The sequence below is a fragment of the Anomaloglossus baeobatrachus genome, chromosome 8, assembly GCF_048569485.1.
Source record: "Anomaloglossus baeobatrachus isolate aAnoBae1 chromosome 8, aAnoBae1.hap1, whole genome shotgun sequence".
NCBI lineage: Eukaryota > Metazoa > Chordata > Amphibia > Anura > Aromobatidae > Anomaloglossus > Anomaloglossus baeobatrachus.
Window position 1 is genome coordinate 75,052,944 of NC_134360.1, and position 22,837 is coordinate 75,075,780.

At 50.3% G+C, this 22,837-nt stretch overlaps 1 protein-coding gene across 1 annotated transcript in view; it reads left to right on the forward strand.

Moving 5' to 3' along the window:
• The window catches only part of LOC142250027 (uncharacterized), a 257,435-nt gene that overhangs the window by 91,672 nt on the left and 142,926 nt on the right, over positions 1-22,837 (forward strand). The window contains exons 7-11 of the mRNA XM_075322090.1: positions 2,251-2,310; positions 6,808-6,847; positions 17,690-17,859; positions 17,942-18,182; positions 18,269-18,318. Coding sequence (XP_075178205.1) covers positions 2,251-2,310; positions 6,808-6,847; positions 17,690-17,859; positions 17,942-18,182; positions 18,269-18,318 — 561 coding nt within the window. The remainder of the gene's footprint in view (positions 1-2,250; positions 2,311-6,807; positions 6,848-17,689; positions 17,860-17,941; positions 18,183-18,268; positions 18,319-22,837) is intronic.

The following is a 22,837-nucleotide window of genomic DNA, read 5'->3' on the forward strand; positions in this document are numbered from 1 at the left end:
GAAGCGCTGCGTTCTAAAAAGCAACATGTCACTTCTTTCATGTGCTCTGGATGCAGCCCCCGCTCTGTCTATGGGAGAGGCTGCATCTAGAGTGCATGAAATCGGCTTTTCATTACGGACTGTTTCTGCAGCGATTTGAAGCGCACGTGTGCTGTTCAAATCGCTGCAGAAATTTCTGCAGGGACAGAACGCAACGTGGGCACATAGCCTAAAAATGACGAAACCTGAAACAGACTCCAAACCATGTGTGAGCAAAGCTTAAAGTATACTTAACTTTAATAGTTATCCCCTAATCCTGGGTTACAGAATCATTTTCTGATTGCTGAAGACTAGAGATGAGCGAACCTGAGGTTCGGTATTTAGTTTTTGACCAAACATCGACCCTTGTTGTTTTTTTTTATTAAAATAATAAAAAAAAAAAACCAAACAACAAAAAACAGCAGTGCTGTGGTATGCCCGGTGCTCAGCTCAGTGCGAGCCGCTTTCAGTGTTTGAACGACTCACACTTGGGGTAACGACAGCATGATCAAATGTAGTGTGCACCCAAACAAAAAAAATGGAACCCACCACCACCCTTCCTTGGAAGTATTATGCTTATGGCTGGCTGTATGTGGACGGAGACTCGAACTGCCAATCAGTGACTTCCTTTGGGGTTCGGGTTAAGTCCGAACTCGTGGAGGTTCGGTTCAGCTGTACCCGCCGAACTGGATTTCCTCGGGTTCGCTCATCTCTACTGAAGACTAGAGATGAGTGGACCCATGGAAGTTCCGATTGGTGGGTGCAGCCGGACTTTAAATTAAGACCGGTTTGGGCCACGAACTTGACCTGGACCCCATTGGAAGTCACTAATTGGGCAGATCGGGTCTTCATTCACATGCAGCCAGCCATAAACAGATCACTTCCAGGGGAGGGTGAGCAGGGTTCCCCCCCCCCTTTTTTTTTTTTGTGCACACTACATCTGATAACGGTGTTGTTACCGCCAGTATGAGCCATTCAAACACTGCAAGCGGTTCACACTGGGTTGAGCGTACCCGAGCACAGCGATGCTCACATGAGTGGTCAGCATACGTAAAGCACCTTAACTCTGTTGTTTTAGTAAAGTCTTTTCTTGGTACGAACACCGAACCTCGGGTTCGCTCATCTCTACTGAAGACCCTCACGTGAATGGAACAGTGCTTGATCATAAGCGCTGCTGCACAGTTGATTCTTATTAGGACCGCCATAGACTAGTGCTCTCCCATAAGACCCACAGCACTTGAAACCTATCCCCTATCCAGGGGATAGGGATTGTCATGATGTCCTTCTCTGGTATCACACAATCAACAGAGCGAGAGATGATGAACAATCCAAAGAATACTTTTTCCAAGCAAATTAGAATGACCATAATATAATTCACTATACAGAGGGTAAACTTGTCCAGGAACACATACAGTCCAGTAAGCGATAAATGTCCAGGTGTCTCTGAGGAGCTGCAGCTTCTCCCACAGAGGATGAATCTTCCTGCTTCACTCTTGAAGTTCTCAGACAGACTGAATAATCCCCCCCGGTAAACAGAGTTTGGGTAGATTCCAGGCACCCCTCCCCCAGACCTAGGGACAGAAGCACTGCAGGGGGTTATAACCCTGCAGACAGGACAAATAATACATAGAATGGACAGAGCACCACATCTAAAATACGAACCTACACAAAATGATACACAACCCACCATATTACACCATCACAGGGATATCTTCCAAACTTGAGACTACTTCCTTTTTTTTTCCCTATTGAAAGCAATGACAATGCAAAAAAACATGGAGCTGCGTTTTTTTTTTTGTTTTTTTTTTTGTTGCGTTTGTGGTGAATTTAACTTTATTTAAATGCACTGTAGACAGATGATACTCCAAAAAAAAAAGGCAGAAAAAAAATCTTTACTGCCCAGAGAGCAGGCTTTGCTGCAGAAAAAAATGCAGCATAAACGCAATGTGTGAACATAGCCTTACATGTCAGAAACACTTGCTACTTTGTGTTGGTATATCAGATAAAATCCCAATAAAATACATTACTGTTTGTGAGTTTGATGTTATTAAATGTGGAAAAGTTCATGGGGTATGAATATTTTTGAAGGCACTATATGTGTTGTTAAAAACATAGGGGTTGTTGTAAAGTTTGTGGATGTGTAATGTAGAGGTTTATATCACCAGAAATGTGCCAGTGATGATCTCTTCACTAGTATGTATTCTGTTTTATTTATTGTTATCCTGTTTGTAGCAGGAGCTGGAGAAGTTTGGCTTACTGGCTAATGGAGTGTCTGCATCTGCCGGCTGTAAGGTAATTCCTTCGCTTTTTTTTTCCCTTTATTTAACCTATTAACCCCCTTCCCGACAGTGGATATACCGTTACGTTCCATATTGCAGTGCGGACATACTGATATATCATGGCGATCGTGCATGCACAGGAGCTGAGCCTGCGCAATCACCACCAGGAGCTTGGCTTAAGTTATTGCTGAGCTCCAGCTGTCACAGCCAGGGTTGGTGCCCGCACCACCACTAGCTGTTTAACCCCCTAAATGCCACGATCTATAGCAGTCAAATCATTTTAGAGGCTGGCAGAAGGAAGGGGGCTCCTCCCACCCAATCAGGACCCCCGCTACTTGATGACAGGGTTCTGATTATTGCCATAGCAACTAAAGATGAGCGAACCTTTTTGGAGCTTCAGTTTTTTGCAGCAAAAGAACCGACCCTCCACTGGCCCGAACTTGGCCCGACGAGGTTCGTAATCACTGATTGGCAGTTTAAGTCTGTGTCCACATGCAGCCAGCCATAAGGAGATTACTTCCTGGGGCGGGTGGGTGAGACTTTTCAAAAAAACTTTTGGGTGGGTTTGTGAGTGCACACTGCATCTGATCACACTTATTTTACCCCAAGTGTGAGCTGTTCAAACACATCAAGCGTCCCATACTGGGCTGAGCATCACTCATACCCAAGCACAGTGCTGCTCACTTGAGTGGTTTGTACTCGTAACTCACTTGAACTTCGAACCCGAACTTTATTTTTTTGGGAAGTCTGTTTCCGAACATTGAACCTCAGGTTCGCTCATCTCTAATAGCAAACCCGAGGTCAAATGACGACCTCCGGATTACCTGCCTACTGTGACCTGTTAGACCATGCCAAGAGCATGGTGTAACAGGCGTTCTGTCAGTGTCCAACTGACAGGTGTAATGCATTGCTACGCTGGTGCATTGCAATACTAGCAATCAGACTTAGCTCGTCTCGTGTGACGCCCGCATATCGTGTGATGCATCGTCGGGGGTCACGGTTTTCGTGACGCACATCCGGCATCGTTCACGACGTCGTCTCGTGTGACACCTCCGAGCGACGCAGAATCGCTCACAAATCGTGAGTCCTGTAGTCATCAATGAGTTTTAAAAAATTGTTTTTTTTAACATGACGCCAGTTGTTCATCGTACCCGGGGTAGCACACATTACTCCGTGTGACACCCCGGGGACGATGAACACAGCTTACCTGCGTCCCGCGGCACCCGCCGGCTATGCGGAAGGAAGGAGGTGGGCGGGATGTTAACATCGCGCTAATCTCCGCCCCTCCGCTTCTATTGGCCGGTGGCTGTGTGATGTCGCTGTGACGCCGAATGTCCCTCCCCCCTTCAGGAAGAGGATGTTCGCCGCCCACAGCGAGGTCGCTCAGCAGGTAAGTACGTGTGACGGCGGTTTAACGACTTTGTGCGACACGGGCAGCGATTTGCCCGTGACGCACAAATGACGGGGGCTGGTACGATCGCTCGTGCAATCGCACGATGGATCATAACGTGTAAAGCCCGCATTAGGGGTGATTCACTAGTTAGTATTCATATGCACATCGATATTATGTTGAAAAACAAGGTTTCTCTCAAATACCTTGTGTTGCCAATGGTGCCTGTGAGCAGTATTGTGGTCCGCTCATCCCCTCCGCATGACCCCTGGGCTCCGTGACCTCTGATGTCATGACATCACTGCGGCTGGCCCGAGTCTCCCTGAGTCACTGGGCTGTGGGCGTGTTTCACCGCTCATCACAGGCCAGCATCTCCCTGCTCCCTCCTTCACTGCAGAGCGCTGCAAGCAGGAGTGATGCTGGGCTGTGATGAGTGGTGAAATACGCCCACAGCCCAGTCACTCAGGAAGACTGGGGCCGGCCGCAGTGAAGTCAGGTCAACAGGAAGTTGACGTGACATAGAAGCGAACCCAATTGTTCTGATGGTGTAAATTGAAAAATGGTTCACCAAGCCGCCCTTTTTTGGGATAACAAATAGGTTAGGATAAAACAACCTGAATCGCTCTGATAAGGGAACGCCTACCCAAAGCAACCTATGGCTCGATTGAAACTGACTCTCATGCTGGAAGACGAGACTGAATTAAATGATTCTGAGGTTGGGTGTTGAACTCTATCCTGTAACCAGAAGAGATGACCTCCCTGACCCAAAGATCCCGATTGCTTCCAGCCATGCCTCCTGAAAAAGGTGGAGGCGGTCACCCACCTGGGAGAAACTCCCAATTGGGGGCTACATGTCAAACATTTATCTTTCTACTGCCTCTGGATCCGGACCCTGATCCAAAATGGCATCTCGCTGGAGTGGCCCTAAAGGTAGTCATTCTATGTTCTTGAGGAACCCTCAGCCTGATCTACCAATTTGTCTCCTCCTGTGGTGGATATTGAAGAAAGGGGAACCTAAAAAGCCCCCATGCCTTTTGAAATAGACGGACAGTCCTGGACTGATAAAGTAGGGTGCTTCTACCACCGGTTGCTTCAGAATTGATATTATCTAGCCCAGTTCCAAATAAGCGAGAACCCTGGAATGACACACCTGTAAGAGACTTCTTTGATGCTATATCTGCCCTCCACAGCTTAAGCCAGAGCATACAGTAGATCACCACATGGGCAGAGCACTTCGCTGCATCTAAAGATGCTGGACAGATATATTTTCCTGCCTGTGCAATATGATCAGCGATCTCGGCCAACTAGAAAGTCTGAAAGCTGGACAAAAAGCTTTGACACAAATGTTTAGCCCATACCGTTAGTGGATTGGAGACCCAAGTGGCAGAAAAACCTGGACAAAGGTTAAGACCTGCGGCCTCAAAGCGGACTTAGCCATAGGTTCTAAATGTGTATCCGCGGGATCTTTAAGAGCTGCAACTTCTGCCAGTGGCAGAGTGGTCAGTTTGGATAAGCGGGATAACTGGGTATCCACCACCGGTGGAGTAGACAGAGAGGCCATCAGTTCTACTGAGAACGGATATAACACCTTCATTTGACTATACTTCTGAAAACGTTTATTTGGGTGCTGCCAAGCTTTTTGCAAAACCTGTGATAATTCTCCATGGTTAGAAGAAGACCTAGTCTTCCACTTCTCTTAACAAAAAACCCTGTTTTGGTAATGGGAGGGGGCAGTGTAGCTGTAACTCCTAGAGAGGCTTCAATGGCCGACACCAAACGTTCTACCATCTCCCTTAATTTTCCCACTTGATCTAAAACAGATTCTGAATTAGAACCAGAATCTGAGTGCTGAGGAGAGAGAGTCTCATGAGGAGGAGAAACGGAAAACCAAGGCGCCTGCCCTGTGCAGGAGACTGGGATTAGGAGGAACGCCAAAATCGTCTGGACCGCATACTGGTGTGGGGTGGCTGGAGGATCCAATTCACTCACAGTAGCGATCAGAACTCCCGGGGGCGGCAGAGGTCAATGGCAAGCGCTCCACAACCATAACCTGCGTAGACATTCTGGTTAATTCGGCTACAGAGTGAGCTAAATCACAAGCCCAGGCAGGAGGAGCCATATTCTCTGAGTCATAGGGATCTCCTGGGCGGCTGCCAGCGGGTAAGCAGGAGGGGTACAGGCGGCACAATAGAACAGAGAGTGACCAGTGGCAAACTTTGCATTACAAATCATACGTGCATAGAAAAAAACAAGTGCAGGCTGCGCTAAAGTGCGAGCGTGGTCTTCTCTAGATTCAGGAAAAAAATGCAGAAAGAAAACCACCAGAATTTAGTTAACCTGTGATAAAAACTCTTAGTGCTTAATACTAGCCTTCAGACGCCAACAGCCTACCCCATCCACACTGCCGGAATCTGTTCCCCCTGTGAGCCACAAGGCGGAAGACTCTGAGGTGCTTCTGTGTCCCACACCAGTTAAAAAGTTGTGCGTCGTAAGAGGCGCAGCCAGATGGGCGGGAACCAAGAGTACTGAGACACCGCCGCTCATTGCCTGAATTAACCAGCCATACGGGTTGGCCAAATGAAACATGGCCACCGATTGGCTGAAAGTGTCGGTCCCGATGATTGGCTGGGACATCAAGCCAGCCGATTGACCGAAAGCTCCAAACACATACATGCCTTCAGACTACCTATAAGACTCTCAGCAACAGCGTCCAGCCTGATACACCCGGACGCAGAAGGATAGAGGCATAATTACACTCCTGTTACCCATACGATAGCCATTTTAAAAGACTGCAAGCAAAAGAAAGGTTAGCGCCTAACCTAGGACAGGTCTGGGGCAGATATTGATTTCAACTGACACTACTAGAAACTGAGGAAGCCTGACTCTGGCAGATGAGGTATAGTCTGCCGGGAGGCAATTTTATTTAGATGCAATAATATTCTCAGCCTCCAGGTGGCAGCAGACTATCCCATGGTTCTGTGTCCCTCAATAAGATGAGCGGGAAATGTACATTGTTCTGATGGGCAAAGCTGCCACTTGGGTCATTAGTTGCTTGCTCATCTTGCAAATTCTGTTTGAGTCTGTTTTTCTATTAATTTTTTTTTTTTTTTTTTTTTCTAGAGTTCTAACGTTATGGGATCAGTAGATGACATTTATTCAGGTGAGCTCTACGTTCTTATTCACAATTTATTAATAGCCGATGGAACTAAGTTATGTAAATCTTTTACCTTGCACAATACATTGGGTATTGTGTAACATAAGCACTGTGAAATCCAAAGCACTCCAATAGATATAAAAATAAAACTAAACAGAAATGCCGTTCTAGTGCTGAGGAAAGGTGTGTGTCTTGCTGGGCTGTGCCTTTTATTGCATATTAGTTAGAATAAATTCTGATATTTAAAGTGTAACCGTTTTTTAAAATGTTCTCATACATCAATGGTACACGTGAAAGTAAGCAACTCTGTATTATTTCTTATCAGACAATTCTGCTTCTTTCTATGCCAGAATTGATCAGTCATTATCAACATTCTTAATTCTGAGGTGAAATCTGTATTCAGTGAAGACTTTCCAATTACTCCTCTGCCTGCCGCTCGCTCCCTCCCTCCTCTGCCTGCCGCTCGCTCCCTCCCTCCTCTGCCTGCCGCTCGCTCCCTCCCTCCTCTGCCTGCCGCTCGCTCCCTCCCTCCTCTGCCTGCCGCTCGCTCCCTCCCTCCTCTGCCTGCCGCACGCTCCCTCCCTCCTCTGCCTGCCGCTCCCTCCCTCCCTCCTCTGCCTGCCGCTCGCTCCCTCCCTCCTCTGCCTGCCGCTCGCTCCCTCCCTCCTCTGCCTGCCGCTCGCTCCCTCCCTCCTCTGCCTGCCGCTCGCTCCCTCCCTCCTCTGCCTGCCGCTCGCTCCCTCCCTCCTCTGCCTGCCGCTCGCTCCCTCCCTCCTCTGCCTGCCGCTCGCTCCCTCCCTCCTCTGCCTGCCGCTCGCTCCCTCCCTCCTCTGCCTGCCGCTCGCTCCCTCCCTCCTCTGCCTGCCGCTCGCTCCCTCCCTCCTCTGCCTGCCGCTCGCTCCCTCCCTCCTCTGCCTGCCGCTCGCTCCCTCCCTCCTCTGCCTGCCGCTCGCTCCCTCCCTCCTCTGCCTGCCGCTCGCTCCCTCCCTCCTCTGCCTGCCGCTCGCTCCCTCCCTCCTCTGCCTGCCGCTCGCTTCCTCCCTCCTCTGCCTGCCGCTCGCTCCCTCCCTCCTCTGCCTGCCGCTCGCTCCCTCCCTCCTCTGCCTGCCGCTCGGTCTCTCCCTCCTCTGCCTGCCGCTCGCTCTCTCCCTCCTCTGCCTGCCGCTCTCTCCCTCCCTCCTCTGCCTGCCGCTCGCTCCCTCTCTCCCTCCTCTGCCTGCCGCTCGCTCCCTCCCTCCCTCCCTCATCTACCTGCCGCTCGCTCCCTCCCTCCCTCCTCTGCCTGTCGCTCGCTCCCTCCCTCCTCTGCCTGTCGCTCGCTCCCTCCCTCCCTCCTCTGCCTGTCGCTCGCTCCCTCCCTCCCTCCTCTGCCTGCCGCTCGCTCCCTCCCTCCCTCCTCTGCCTGCCGCTCGCTCGCTCCCTCCCTCCCTCCTCTGCCTGCCGCTCGCTCGCTCCCTCCCTCCTCTGCCTGCCGCTCGCTCGCTCCCTCCCTCCCTCCTCTGCCTGCCGCTCGCTTGCTCCCTCCCTCCCTCCTCTGCCTGCCGCTCGCTCGCTCCCTCCCTCCCTCCTCTGCCTGCCGCTCGCTCCCTCCCTCCCTCCTCTGCCTGCCGCTCGCTCCCTCCCTCCCTCCTCTGCCTGCCGCTCCTCCCGTTATTATACAGTAGAAACGTTTCAGTAACAGCTGCCATCTCAGTAATGGGAAAGTCTTCACTGAATACAGATTTGACCTCAGAATTGAGAGTCTTGATAACTGATCAATTCCGGCAGAGAGAGAAGCAAATTTGTCTAATAAGATAGATATATATATATATATATATATATATATATATCTATTGCTATGGAATTAATGGCGCTATGCAAGTGAATATTATTCTGATAGATGGCGCTATGTAAGTGAATATTATGATAAGATATATTACAAAGCTGCTTATTTTCATGTGTACTATTGATTTATTAAGTAAAAATTCAAATGAAAGTTACACTTTAAAGGACGCCTGACCCATGCCCTCCTACCCACCAGCATGTATATATTTATTACTGAATACCCTGCCTAAACAGCCCTTTATACTGCCTTACACCTAAACACGTATAGAAAGGCTTTTTAAAAGTCTTTTTTTTCATATGTAAATTAGCCCATTGACTAGTCGATGCGGCATTAGTTCCCCATAGTATTTGGCCCTCTCCACATGTTATCACGCTCCTGTATGATTTGCAAAGAGTCGGTATCATCACCAGCTCTCTGCAAATCACACACATGCACGCGGCTTTCTTCACCAACATCATTGCGCTTCTGAAGCTGGGTTTAAGCTTCCTGGCTTTAGAGAAGCACTGCGAATGTCCGTAAGTGAAGAAGACAATGGTTTCACTTCCGGACATGCACAGTTTGGCTCGTTAGGCAAGGTATTTAGTAATAAATATAAATATACAGTGGAACCTTGGTTTACGAGAACAATCCGTTCTGGGCGTGTGCTTGTAAACCAAGTTACTCGTCTAGCAAAGCAAAATTTCCCATAGGAAATAATGGAAGATCAGACAATTCGTTCCACAACTTGTGCAATGTCCCATCCTGGTTCCCTATTGTGCCATTCCACACACACACACACAGACACATATTATGCTCACCTTACCTTCCGTTCCCTCGCTGGCCTCCTTGTTCTTGTAGTTCGCCGGTACAGGATGTGTATCGGGCAACCATTGCTTCCGCTGCCAGAGCGCTGACGTCAAAGGCAGGAGCCGATTTCCTCTGGTCAGTGTGCTACCTTTGAGAAGCGCCGACAGTGGAAGTTCCCCATCGTCGCGATGGTTACCGGATACACATACCTGCGGACTACAAGAACCGGGAGGCCGGCGATGGAACGGAAGGTAAGGTGAGCATAATATCTGTGTGTGCTTGTGTGGACTGCAAGAGCGGGTCAGAGCACGATTAAAGTATGGTACCGGAAGTGTGTGCGGGGAGTATTTGCTTGTATAGCAAAGCTTGCTCGTAAACTGAGTTACAAATTTACAGGAAGCTTTGGTTGTATAGCGAAATACTTGCACACCAAGTTACTCGTAAACTGAATTTCCACTATATAAATGCTAGTGAGTGGGAGGATATGGAGGACCTGTCAGGTTCCCTATAACCTCTTCTGGACTTTTCCTATACATGTACATGTATGAAGCTGGTTGCATTTTGCAGGTAACACCCAATTAGTCTACTGCTCAGATTCCATGATGAATAGTGACCAAGGCATCTAAGCGGTTAAACATTGTGTGATGATGAGTTGCAATGGCAGGCAGGTGCATATCATCTTGGCACTCCTATTAAGGGTGTTACCCAGCCTTGGGGTGCAAATCTGTAGTCTCTCTGTGATAGCGTGCACTGTGAGGATTCACAAGTTTACAACTAGGATTCTCCAGTACTGGTAGCAGGAAATGTTGTGACTGCAAGTATGTACTGTATTTTTTGTTTTATAAGACGCACCGAATTGTAAGACACACCCCAAATTTAGAGAGAAAAAAAGGTAAAAAAAAAAATAAATGGGGTCCATCTTATTCTCCGGTGTTGTCTTACCAGAGGGGGACGGCAGTGGTGGTGGAGCGGGGTCACAGGAGGCAGAGGCTGTACTGGCAGCGGCGGCGGGTCAGTGGTGGCTGCGGTGGGTCAGTAATGGCAGCGGCGGGTCATTGGTGGCAGCGGGTCAGTGGTAGCAGCGGAAGCTGCAATGGTTGTGTGGTGGAGCAGGCCGGTTCGGCGTGTGCCCCAGTTTGTCCGCGGTCCGGGCTTTGAAGAAATGGCGCCCGTAGCAGCGCGTGCGCAGATAGAGCTCTCATCCAAGAGCTCTATCTGCGCATGCGCTGATTTCCGGCGCCATCATTTGAAGCCGGGACCGCGGACAGACTAGGACACCCGCCACACAGCCACCCGGCCGCACAGAGTGGCAGCCAGCAGGCCGCCCGCCCGCCCACTCGCACACAGAGGTCGCAGGCACCCAGCCGCCCACACGCTTCGACAGGTACTCTAATGGCCGCACACAAAGCTACACAGACAGGCCCCCCAACAATTCACCTCCCGGTAAGCTACAGTATATTCGAATTTTAAGACGCACCCCTCATTTTCCTCTTACATTTTTTGGAGGAAAAGTGCGTCTTATAATCCGAAAAATATTCCAATAGATGTATCTGACTTGATCAACGCCCTTGTATTGAGTGAGACCACGTAAGTCTAGTTGGCAGGTGACCGCATGTATGCAAAGCGACTGCTCCTGGTGCCAGCACCAGAGAATCCTGACAGTGCGTACACTGTGTGCTGTGTGGATTCACAAGTTTACAGTCACTGACTGCAGAATAAGCCCTAGGCCTGGACAACCCCTTTAAATTCTGACAGCCTGGTCTTCATAGTAGACTGATAGCAGGGCAGCATACTGCAATAGGAAAGATTGCAGTGTATTGCATCACAATCAACCAGTGTCTGAATAGTTATAACAGGCTATTTCTTCGGCGCTCCATTGGGAGACCCAGACGATTGGGTGTATAGCTACTGCCTCCGGAGGCCACACAAAGCATTACACTAAAAAGTGTAAGGCCCCTCCCCTTCTGGCTATACACCCCCAGTGGGATCACTGGCTCACCAGTTTTTCTGCTTTGTGCGAAGGAGGTCAGACATCCACGCATAGCTCCACTGTTTTTAGTCAGCAGCAGCTGCTGACTATGTCGGATGGAAGAAAAGTGGGCCCATATGGGGCCCCCAGCATGCTCCCTTCTCACCCCACTTTTGTCGGGTGTTTGTTAAGGTTGAGGTACCCATTGCGGGTACGGAGGCTGGAGCCCACATGCTGTTTTCCTTCCCCATCCCCCCTCAGGGCTCTGGGTGAAGTGGGATCTTACAGGTCTCCAGGCACTGAGACCGGGCTCCATCCACAGACCCAGAGAACCTGCTGGATATGGAGCTGAGTATCGTCAGGGACAGGCCCTGCTACATTAAGGTACTCTGTGTCCCCGGGCAAGCGCGCACACACACACCAGCATTGCTGGGAGTGTTAGTGCGCCGGGGGCAACAGCGCGGAGCGCTCGTGCTATTATTCACTACAGCTTTGCTGAGTGACTTTATGTATTGGGAACTGCCGCGCCGGCCGCTGCTGGGTGTTTTTTACATTGTGGCGCGGCTGGGACTTGTGGTGCGCCGGGGACTTCCGCGCTGGCCGTGCACATGGACGGCCGCGCTTATTACTCGAGTCCCCGGCTTTGCGGCCTAGTTTTCGTTTCGTTCCCGCCTCCAGCCCTGCCAGTCAGGGGAGAGGCGGGACGCTGTACAGAAAGTCAGCGCCGAGGGCTGGAGTCTGCTTTGCATTCTCCAGCCCCCTTCACTGGACACAGTGGGACGCCAGTTTCCCGCTCTTGTCTGGGGCACGCCCACGGCCCGCCCCTCGTCACACGAGCTGGAGAAGGACGCCGGCAGCCATTCCTGCACGCAGTCCGAGCTGGGGAACGGAGACATGCTCTGGGCAACCAGTCACAGGGCTCTGGCGACCACACACCCGCGTTATAGGCGGGCGGTAAGCAGCACCTGAAGTGCTGACCCCACTAAATACCGTTGTGTCCATTTGTATTTTATGCTTGTATGCTATACACTGCACTGTAGGTCGCTATCTTTGGCTATATGCCCTCCTAGATGGCGAGATAACAGCAGCAAAAAAGCAAGGGTGCTAAGGCACAGGTTTTCTAGGCTGCTTGTATTGCATGTGCTGAAGTGTTCATTTGTACTTATGCTTGTATGCTATACATTGCACTGTACGGTCGCTACTCTTGGCTATATTCTCCTAGAGGGCTGGACAACAGCAGCAAAAAAGCATGGGTGCCAAGGCACAGGCTTTATAGGCTGCTTGTATTGCATGTGCTGAAGTGTTCATTTGTACTTATGCTTGTATGCTATACATTGCACTGTACGGTCGCTACTCTTGGCTATATTCTCCTAGATGGCTGGACAACAGCAGCAAAAAAAGCAAGGGTGCCAAGGCACAGGCTTTCTATGCTGCTTGTATTGCATGTGCTGAAGTGTTTATGCTTGTATGCTATACATTGCATAGATGGTTAGAATACAGCAGCAAAAAAGCAACACAGGCTTTCTATGCTGTTTTTCCTGCATGTGATACTGTTCCACCGGCAGGTTCCACTGACCCCCATTGTGTGCAATGCTCCCCTGTAGCACTTGGTCAGCCGGGGTCTCTACTAGTGGTGGCCAAAGGAACCACCTGTGAACCCTGTCCAGGGACAGGGACGGAGTTGCAGTTTCGGCTGATAGATTGTCATGGGATAGAGACTTTGCAGTCCAGACAGGCCATGGGCAATCTTGATTAATGCTCCCTGGCCATCCTCATTTGGAACATAATCAGTGCTCCGGGGGGGTCCCAGGCATTCCAGGGTGAAGGCTCTGACACGGCCGACAGTCCCAGACAGCCTAAGCTAGCTCGCTGGGTGCGGCACTCGGCTTCATCACTGGTCAGGGTCCCAGCAGGAGGACTCTCTGTATGATGAGGCAGACGTAGCTGATCAGGGCTTTGGTCCTGACACCGCTCTCAATCCGGATACACCGGATGGTGACGCCATAGTGAATGATCTTATAGCGTCCATCAATGGAATGTTGGATATTTCTCCCTCAGCTCCCCCAGGGGAGGAGTCAGCTTCACAGCAGGAGAAATCCTTTTTCAGTATCTCATGCATATATTGAGTACTTTTCTGGCCACGCTGACTTCAGAGAAGCAGTTCAGAAACACCACGCTTACCAGATCAGCGTTTTCTCCAAACGTATTAAGGATACACGTTATCCCTTCCCCCTGACGTGGTAAAGCGCTGGACCCAGGGTCCAAAGGTGGATCCCCCAATCTCCAGGCTTGCGGCTAGATCCATAGTTGCAGTGGAGATGGGACTTCACTTAAAGATGCCATTGACAGACAGATGGACCTCTGGTTGAAATCTGTCTGTGAAGCTATCAGCGTGTCGGTTGCTCCGGCATTCGCAGCCGTATGGGCACCCTAACCTATTTCAGCTGGTCTTGCGCAGCTGGTCTTGAGCACATGTACATCTGTGCCGCAGGTGGTGTCCTTAACCTCGCAATGTCTGCATTGCGACTTACCCTAGTAATGCTGTCCTGGGGGGACAGTCGAGGTTTCGGTCCTTCCCAGGCTCGGGCAGGTCCCAATTGTCCTCGTCCAAAAGGGCTCAAAAGGCTCAGAGGGGCTCAGATTCCGGCCGGACTCAATCACGCCCAAGGAAGGCAGCAGGAGGAACCGCTACCAAGGCGGTCTCCTCATGACTTTCAGCTCTCTCTCTCCGCATCCGCGGTTGGTGGCAGACTCTCCCGCTTGGCGACATTTAGCTGCCACAGGTCACAGACCGGTGGGTGAGAGACATTGTGTCTCACGTGTACAGGATAGAGCTCTGTTCTCGTCCTCCGGCTCGATTCTTCAGAACTCCCCCCCCCCCCCCACCGAGCCGATGCTCTTCTGCAGTCAGAAGGAGTGGTAATCCCTTTTCCTCGTCAGGAACAAGACACGGTTTTTTCCTCCAATCTGATTGGGGTGCCAAAAAAGGGTGGCTCTTTCCGTTCCGTTCTGGACCTAAAACTGCTCACCAAGCACGTGAAGGCCAGGCGGTTCCGGATGTAACCCTCCGCTCCGTCATTGCCTCAATGTCTCAAGGAGATTTCCTAGCATCAATAGACATCAGGATGCTTATCTCCACGTGCCGATTGCTCCAGAGCACCAGCGTTTGCTACGTTTCGTTATTGAAGACGAGCATCTTCAGTGCGTAGCCCTGCCCTTCGGTCTGGCGACAGCCCTACGGGTTTTCACCAAGTTCAGGGCAGCAGTGGGAGCAGTCCTGCACTCTCAGGGTCACTCTGTGATCCTTACTGGGACGATCCACTTGTCAAGGCACCCTCTCAAGAGGAATGCCAACACAGCCTGAACGTGGCGCTGGAGACTCTCCAGAGTTTCGGGTGGATCATCAACTTTTCAAGGTTACATCGGGCACCGACCCAATCGCTGACATATCTGGGCATGGAGTTTCACACTCCCTCAGCGATAGTGAAGCTTCCGCTGGACAAGCAGCGTTCACTACAGACGGGGGTGCAGTCTCTCCTTCAAGGCCAGTCACACCCCTTAAGACGCCTCATACAGAGGCAGTCACTTTCGCGCAGTTTCATCTGCGTCCACTTCAATGGGACATGCTTTGCCAATGGGTTGGGGAGTCGACGTCCCTAGACAGGAACGTTTCCCTTCTCAGACGGTCAAGGACTCTCTTCAGAGGAGTCCATCCTTCAGATCAATGTTCTGGAAATCTGGGCAGTGTATCTTGCCCTGCAAGCCTTCCAGCAGTGGCTGGAAGGAAAACAGATCCGAATTCAGTCGGACAATTCCACAGCGGTGGCATACATCGCCCACCAAGGCGGAACACGCATCGCCAAGCCTACCAGGCAATCCGGCGGATTCTGATGTGGGTGGGGGACAGAGCATCCACCATATCCGCAGTTCACATCCCGGGCGTAGAAAATTGGGAAGCAGACTTCCTCAGTCGCCTGGGCATGGACGCAGGGGAATGGCCTCTGCACCCAGAATGGTGTCAGGAAATCTGTAGCCGCTGGAGGATGCCGGACGTCGACCTAATGGCGTCTCGGCACAACAACAAGGTCCCGATTTTCATGGCGCGGTCTCACGAGCAAAGAGCTCTGGCGGCAGGCGCCCTAGTTCAGGATTGGTCGCAGTTCCAGCTACCCTATGTGATTCCACCTCTGGCACTGTTGCCCAGAGTGCTACGCAAGCTCAGCTCCGCTTGCCGCCGCGCCATCCTCGTCGTCCCAGACTGGCCGAGGAGGTCGTGCTTCCCGGATCTGTGGCATCTCACGGTCGGCCAACCGTGGGCACTCTCAGACCGGCCAGACTTACTGTCCCAAGGGCCGTTTTTTCCACTGAATTCTACGGCCCTGATCCTGACTGTGTGGCCATCGAGTCCGAGATCCTAGCGTCTTCAGGATTATCTCAAGACGTCATTGCCACCATGAGACGGGCTAGGAAGCCGACGTCTGCCAAGATCTACCACAAGACGTGGAAGTTATTCTTATCTTGGTGCTCTGCTTAGGGAGTGTCTCCCTGGCCATTTGCATTGTCTCCTTTTTCCTCCCTTCCTGCATCTGGATTGGGAAAAGGTTTGTCGCTCGGCTCCCTTAAAGGACAAGTCGCAGCGCTGTCGGTATTCTTTCAGAAGCGCCTAGTACGACTTCCTCAGGTACGCACGTTCCTGCAGGGGGGTTATCACATTGTCCCTCCGTACAAGAGGCCGTTAGACCCATGGGATCTGAACAGGGTATTAATTGCTCTCCAGGAGCCGCCCTTCGAGCCTCTGAGGGATGTTTCACTTTCTCGACTTTCACAGAAAGTGGCCTTTCTGGTAGCGGTCACGTCTCTTCGGAGAGTGTCCGAACTAGCAGCGCGGTCATCCAAAGCTCCCTTCCTGGTGTTCACCAAGATAAGGTAGTGCTGCGTCCGATCCCAGAGTTTCTCCCTAAGGTGGTATCCCCTTTTTATCACAATCAGGATATCTCCTTACCTTCCTTTTATCCATTTCATCGATATGTAATGGCTTTGCATTGTTGGATCTGGTGTAGAGCACCCAGAATCTACATTCCCGCACGGCGCCCCTGCGCCGCTCGGATGCACTCTTTGTCCTTGTCACTGGTCAGCGCAAGGGATCGCAGGCTGCAAAATCCACCCTGGCTCGATGGATCAAGGAACCAATTCTTGAAGCCTACCGTTCTACTGGGCTTCCGGTTCCATCAGGGCTGAAGGCCCATTCTACCAGAGCCGTGGGTGCGTCCTGGGCATTACGACACCAGGCTACGGCTCAACAGGTGTGCCAGGCAGCTACCTGGTCGAGTCTGCACACTTTCACCAAACATTATCAGGTGCATACCTATGCTTCGGCGGACGCCAGCCTAGGTAGAAGAGTCCTGCAGGCGGCAGTTGCCTCCCCGTAGGGGAGGGCTGTCTTTGCAGCTCTAACATGAGGTATTTCTTTACCCACCCAGGGACAGCTTTTGGACGTCCCAATCGTCTGGGTCTCCCAATGGAGCGCCGAAGAAGAAGGGAATTTTGTTACTTACCGTAAATTCCTTTTCTTCTAGCTCCTATTGGGAGACCCAGCACCCGCCCTGTTGTCCTTCGGGATTTTTGGTTGTTTTTCGGGTACACATGTTGTTCATGTTGAATGGTTTTCAGTTCTCCGATGTTACTTCGGAGTGAATTTGTTTAAACCAGTTATTGGCTTTCCTCCTTCTTGCTTTTGCACTAAAACTGGTGAGCCAGTGATCCCACTGGGGGTGTATAGCCAAAAGGGGAGGGGCCTTACACTTTTTAGTGTAATGCTTTGTGTGGCCTCCGGAGGCAGTAGCTATACACCCAATCGTCTGGGTCTCCCAATAGGAGCTAGAAGAAAAGGAATTTACGGTAAGTAACAAAATTCCCTTCTTCCGATGCCTATTGTCTAGTAGTTCTTTGCTTTCATATGAACTTGTATTTGGGGTAGCAAATCTGCAATTCGGTTGGGCATATGGAAAGGGGCAGCGGTTATCCTTAGTCCTGTATATAATGTTCTCTAGAGGGTCTTTCCATTTCTGCTCCCTCCCGGACAGGAGAAGTGCACTAAAGACGCAACATTGTCATTGCCTTTCACCTTCTGGTACCGAGGTGAGCGGTGCCGGACAAACCTTTTTATACCCATCCAGTGATGTGATACGCCTGCTCCAAGTTTTCAGTATTGTGTGCCACTATGATCAAGTTACATGTGTAACATGGAGCTATCCTTGTTCTTTTGCAGATGTACCTAATTCAAAAGTATTTCCATCTAGTTTGGGCATCAGATATGAAAACGATAGTTTGGAAGCTGCCGCGTGTGCTCCGTCAGTGGCTCCCGTAACCAACAATGTGAATGACTTGGACTGTGATGTTATTGGGGATGAGCTGGACTCTTTCCTGGAATTGGAGATGGTATGGCAATAATTGAGAAGTCAATAGTATGCCATTTAGACTCTTACAAACTTATGCATTCATTTTTTTTCTTTTGTTTCAGGCTTCCAAGAAGATTCCCCAGCTGATTCCAGTATATCCCACTGGAAACACACTGCTTTCTAGCCTGGGTACAACAGGCTTACCTGCACCATCCCCTCTACCTCCAGCCTCTTTTGGTATGCTAGATCCCCGGAAGCCTCCTGTAGTACCTCTGAAACCTCCATTTACTCCTTCTTTAGATGCACTGGACAGCTTTGAGCCTATGCGAGAGACACTGGACAGTCTGGACACATTTGTGAATGGTAAGGCCTCAAGTCCATTACTGCATTATTTGTTTAATTAATCTATTTGACACAACAAGGGGCAAAATCTTTGTTTTTATTTGTAGATGCCAAGTGTGTGGAGCCTGTATTAGTCAAAACAACCCAGAAACAAAAGGTACGTGTAATTACACATTTGTATGTCACTAGAGCAGATTCAAACTCCTTTAAAATGGAACTCTTTGCATAGATTAATAGTACAGGTGAATATAAGAAACTTATTATATCTTACCAGTGATATCTGCTTCTTTCTCCACTTATGAGCCATTTCTTTTGCAGCATCCTAAATTTATTATGTACTTTGAAAAAACAGCTCAACTCAGTCTTGCTCATTGTGATACATGGGGTTACATAGCATTATGGAGGTGGATGTCAGCAGCATAGTGAGAAAACAGATAGAAGGAGACACATAAATATTGTGCTGAGCTTTCCAACAAGTCTCTTACCTCACCCCAGAGCTGTTTTCATATCTAAACAGCTCAGTGCTGCTATCTAAGTTCCTCCATGTTGCTGCTTAACTTTCCATATGTGTGTTAACAAAGGAGAGAAGGGAATGAGTGTATTTGTTTGATGTGTAATGGGGATATAACTGCTAGTCTCCTCCCCACCAGCTCAGCGTCAATTGCAAATAAAGAGATGGAACCAGCAGAGGGGCAAACTGATGAAAATGTAGGATCCAAGTCATGATGGTCAAAAATAGTTATTCTTCATGTACCAATACATGACTGCTTATTCTGAAAAAGTTATTTTAAACTAAAGTTACCCTTTAAAGAGTTTTCATCAAATTTTAAAATTACTACTTATCCACAGGAGAACTGGGCATCCGACCGCGGGAACCTCTACAGATCAATGAGAAGGGCACTGCGAGCTCCTTTCAAGCTTGCTTAACACCACTCCATTCATTGCCTATGGGACTGATGGTGATGGCTGCACTCCAGTATGTCTGACAGTCCCATTGACAGTGAATTGACATGTCCCCTGCATTCCTGGAATAGGGGGAGCTCCCAGCAGTCAGACACCCAGGGATCAGCAAGTTGCCATATATTCTATGAATACGTAAAATGACTGTTCATGACCCCTAATAACATAATATTATAAAGAAAGTTTTAGAAAATAAAGTACCAATTAAAATAAGAAAGAAATCATTTCAGCTATAATAAAGCCGTAGCACATACAAAAAATAGTGTGTGTATAGATATAGATATATATATATATATATATATATATATATATATATATATATATATATATATATATATATATATATATATATATATATATATAGATAGATATAGATATATATAGATTTCTTTATCGTTCCTTTGGGAGACCCAGACCATGGGTGTTTAGCTTCTGCCTCCGGAGGACACACAAAGTACTACACTTAAAAGTGTAGCTCCTCCCTCTGAGCTTATACACCCCCTGGTGAGCAGACCCAGCCAGTTTATTGCTTTGTGTCAGGAGGCATACATCCACACATGCATTCTCATCTGATTTGTTTGACTTTTGGAAAGAGTTTGAAGAAAAGCGGGTCCATGTCTGGACTCCCGGCATGTCCCTTCTCACCCCACTGTGTCGGCGGTGTTGTTAAGGTTGATTTACAAGGCTGAAGCCTTACATGCCGCGCTCCTTCACCATCCCTTCTGGGCTCTGGCTTGAAGTGGGAGCCAGCACGGTCTCCATGCCTGGCAGGAGTCCGGTCTCCATCCACAGCCCCTTGAGGATTCTGTTGGACCGGAGCACTCATCCCCAGGGACATGGCCCTGCGTCTCAGCAGCTAAGTACCTGAGACGTTTATGTTGGGGGTCCCGGTTCTTTATTGTAAGGGGAGAGTATGCTGTATGTGATTGTTTTAACTTTTCTGGCGGGTTGTCTAGCTTTTGCCTGAGAACCGCGCCGATGGTGCCTGCTTGTCGGCCTCGCCGCTTAAATTTAGGCCCCGGCTTCGCCGGAGGCCTAGTTTCATTTTCCTGCCCTCGCATGTCACTCATGCAGAGGGACAGGTTCGGCTCCTCCCGGCGGCCGTTCTACACAGGGGAGGGACACTCCCCACTGCTGGGGCGTCCCTCCTTCCCTGCAGGTCTCTATAGCCCTCCAGTTTCCTCTCTTTTATAGGAACGCCCTCTTCTCAGGCAGAGTTCACTCTGCTCTGGGACATCCTGCATTCTGCATCTCTGCTGAGGTGCTGCGACTGGGGGACCGGGCTTCGGGATCTGGAGGGCACACAACACCGCGCTCAGCGGTCTGGTAAGCCACAGCCGGTCTCCGGTTGTGGACCGCTGTATATTCTCCCTGGGGTTCATTCTCTGCAAAGCCCCCACTCCAGCAGCATGTCTCACACAAGGAGCAAGGCTCCAAAGCTTTATTCTGCATGCACTGCATGTAAGCTCCTGCTGCCTGAGCCGAGCACCTTCCCACATTGTGATGCCTGCTCTAACTTGGCGGTGCCACAGCCTGGAGTCTCACCCCCAGTGGTCTCTCAGGCTGCTGCTGCACCTGTGACTGAACCCCCGGCCTGGGTAGAGTCCTTTTCTAGGTCCATATCCCAGTCATTTGCTGAGTCCATGGGGCTTTTGTCCAGGACTTTGATGAATATGCATCAGCCCCCCTCACAGGGTGCCCCTAATACTCTTGACAGAGGACTCCTATCCTCTGACCTCCGTCCATCGGCGCTCACGGAGGATTCATCATCTGATCCCAGACCCCGTCCTTCTAAGAGAAGGCGCAGGGTTTCCTCCCCCTCCCCATCCCACGGCTCTGTCTCAAGAGCTGACTCTCTAGATGAGGAGGATGCCCTCACTGGGGGCTCGGAGGCTATGTATCCCATCGATTTCTCTGAGGGTGACTCAGATCTTAGTGATTTGATTGCTTCTATTAATTCTGTGCTGGATCTCAATCCGCCAGTGTTAGAGGAGCAACTCTCTTTGGCAGAAAAACATCAGTTTACCTCGCCTAAGAGAGTGAAGAGTGTGTTCTTTAACCACTCCAGTTTTCAGACCGCTGTGACCAAACCCAGGGCCTGCCCTGACAAACGCTTTCCAAAGCGTGGTTCTGATGACCGGTTTCCATTTCCACCTGAGGTGGTCAAGGAGTGGTCTCACTCCCCAAAGGTAGACCCTCCGGTGTCTAGGCTATCAGCCCGGACAGTTGTGTCGGTGGCTGACGGCACCTCACTTAAGGATTCCACTGACCGTCAGATTGACCTTCTGGCCAAATCTGTGTATGAAGCTGCGGGGGCCGCGTTTTCCCCGACTTTTGCAGCAGTGTGGGCTCTCAAAGCCATCTCTGCTTCTCTAGAGGAGATGCATTCCCTCAGCAAGGAATCTATGCCTGAGATGGTTACCTTAACTGCTCAGGCTTCAGCTTTTTCATCCTATGCCATGTCTGCCATGCTAGAGGCTGCTCACCGCACTGCGGTGGCTTCAGCTAATTCTGTTGTTATCCGCAGGATTTTGTGGCTTCGAGAGTGGAAGGCAGATGCTTCTTCCAAGAAGTTTCTTGCTGGGCTCTCTTTTGCTGGTTCACGGCTGTTTGGTGAACAGCTGGATGAAATCATTAAAGAAGCTACTGGCGGGAAGAGTACTTCCATGCCACAAACCAAGACCAGGAAACCCGCCCAGGGTAGGAATCAATCGAGGTTTCGTTCCTTTCGTTCCTCCAACTGGTCATCCTCTAAGCCTTCCGCCTCGTCCGCTAACTCAGCCAAGGATCAGAAATCCAACTGGCGCCCAAAAGCGTGTCCGCAGAAGACCGCAGGAGGTTCTGCCACTAAGGCAGCTTCCTCATGACTCTCGGCCCGCTCCAGCCACGTCTTTAGTCGGTGGCAGGCTCTCCCACTTTGGCGACGCTTGGTTAAAGCAAGTCTCCGATCAGTGGGTGAGAGACATCATATCTCACGGCTACAGGATAGAATTCTCTTCCAGCCCTCCAAACAGATTTTTTCTCTCAACTCCCCCCTGCTCCAAGGCCACCGCCTTCTCGCAGGCCGTGGCGTCCTTGCAGGCAAACGGAGTGATTGTCCCAGTTCCCGCTCAGGAACGGTTCAGAGGTTTTTACTCAAATCTCTTCCTAGTTCCGAAAAAGGACGGTACCTTCCGGCCCATCCTGGATCTCAAGCTTCTCAACAAGCATGTCCGGGTGCGTCATTTTCGCATGGAGTCTCTGCGATCAGTCATTGCCTCTATGACCCAAGGGGAGTTCCTGGCGTCAATCGACATCAGAGATGCCTATCTACATGTGCCAATTGCAGTGTCACATCAGCGTTGGTTACGTTTTGCGATAGGAGAGGATCATTTCCAATTCGTGGCTCTCCCCTTCGGTTTAGCCACGGCCCCTCGGGTATTCACCAAGGTCATGGCGGCAGTGATTGCGGTCCTGCACCTCCAGGGGTTAGCAGTGCTTCCTTATCTGGACGACCTTCTGGTCAAGGGTACATCCAGCGCAAACTGTCAGCGGAGTGTTTTGCTCACTCTCGCCACCCTAGCCCAATTCGGGTGGATTGTCAATCTTCCCAAATCCACTCTGACTCCGACCCAGAGTCTCACGTACCTAGGGATGAGGATCGAGACTTTGCCGGCACTTGTGAAGTTGCCCTTAGACAAACAGCTGTCACTCCGGTTGGCGGTGCGCTCTCTCCT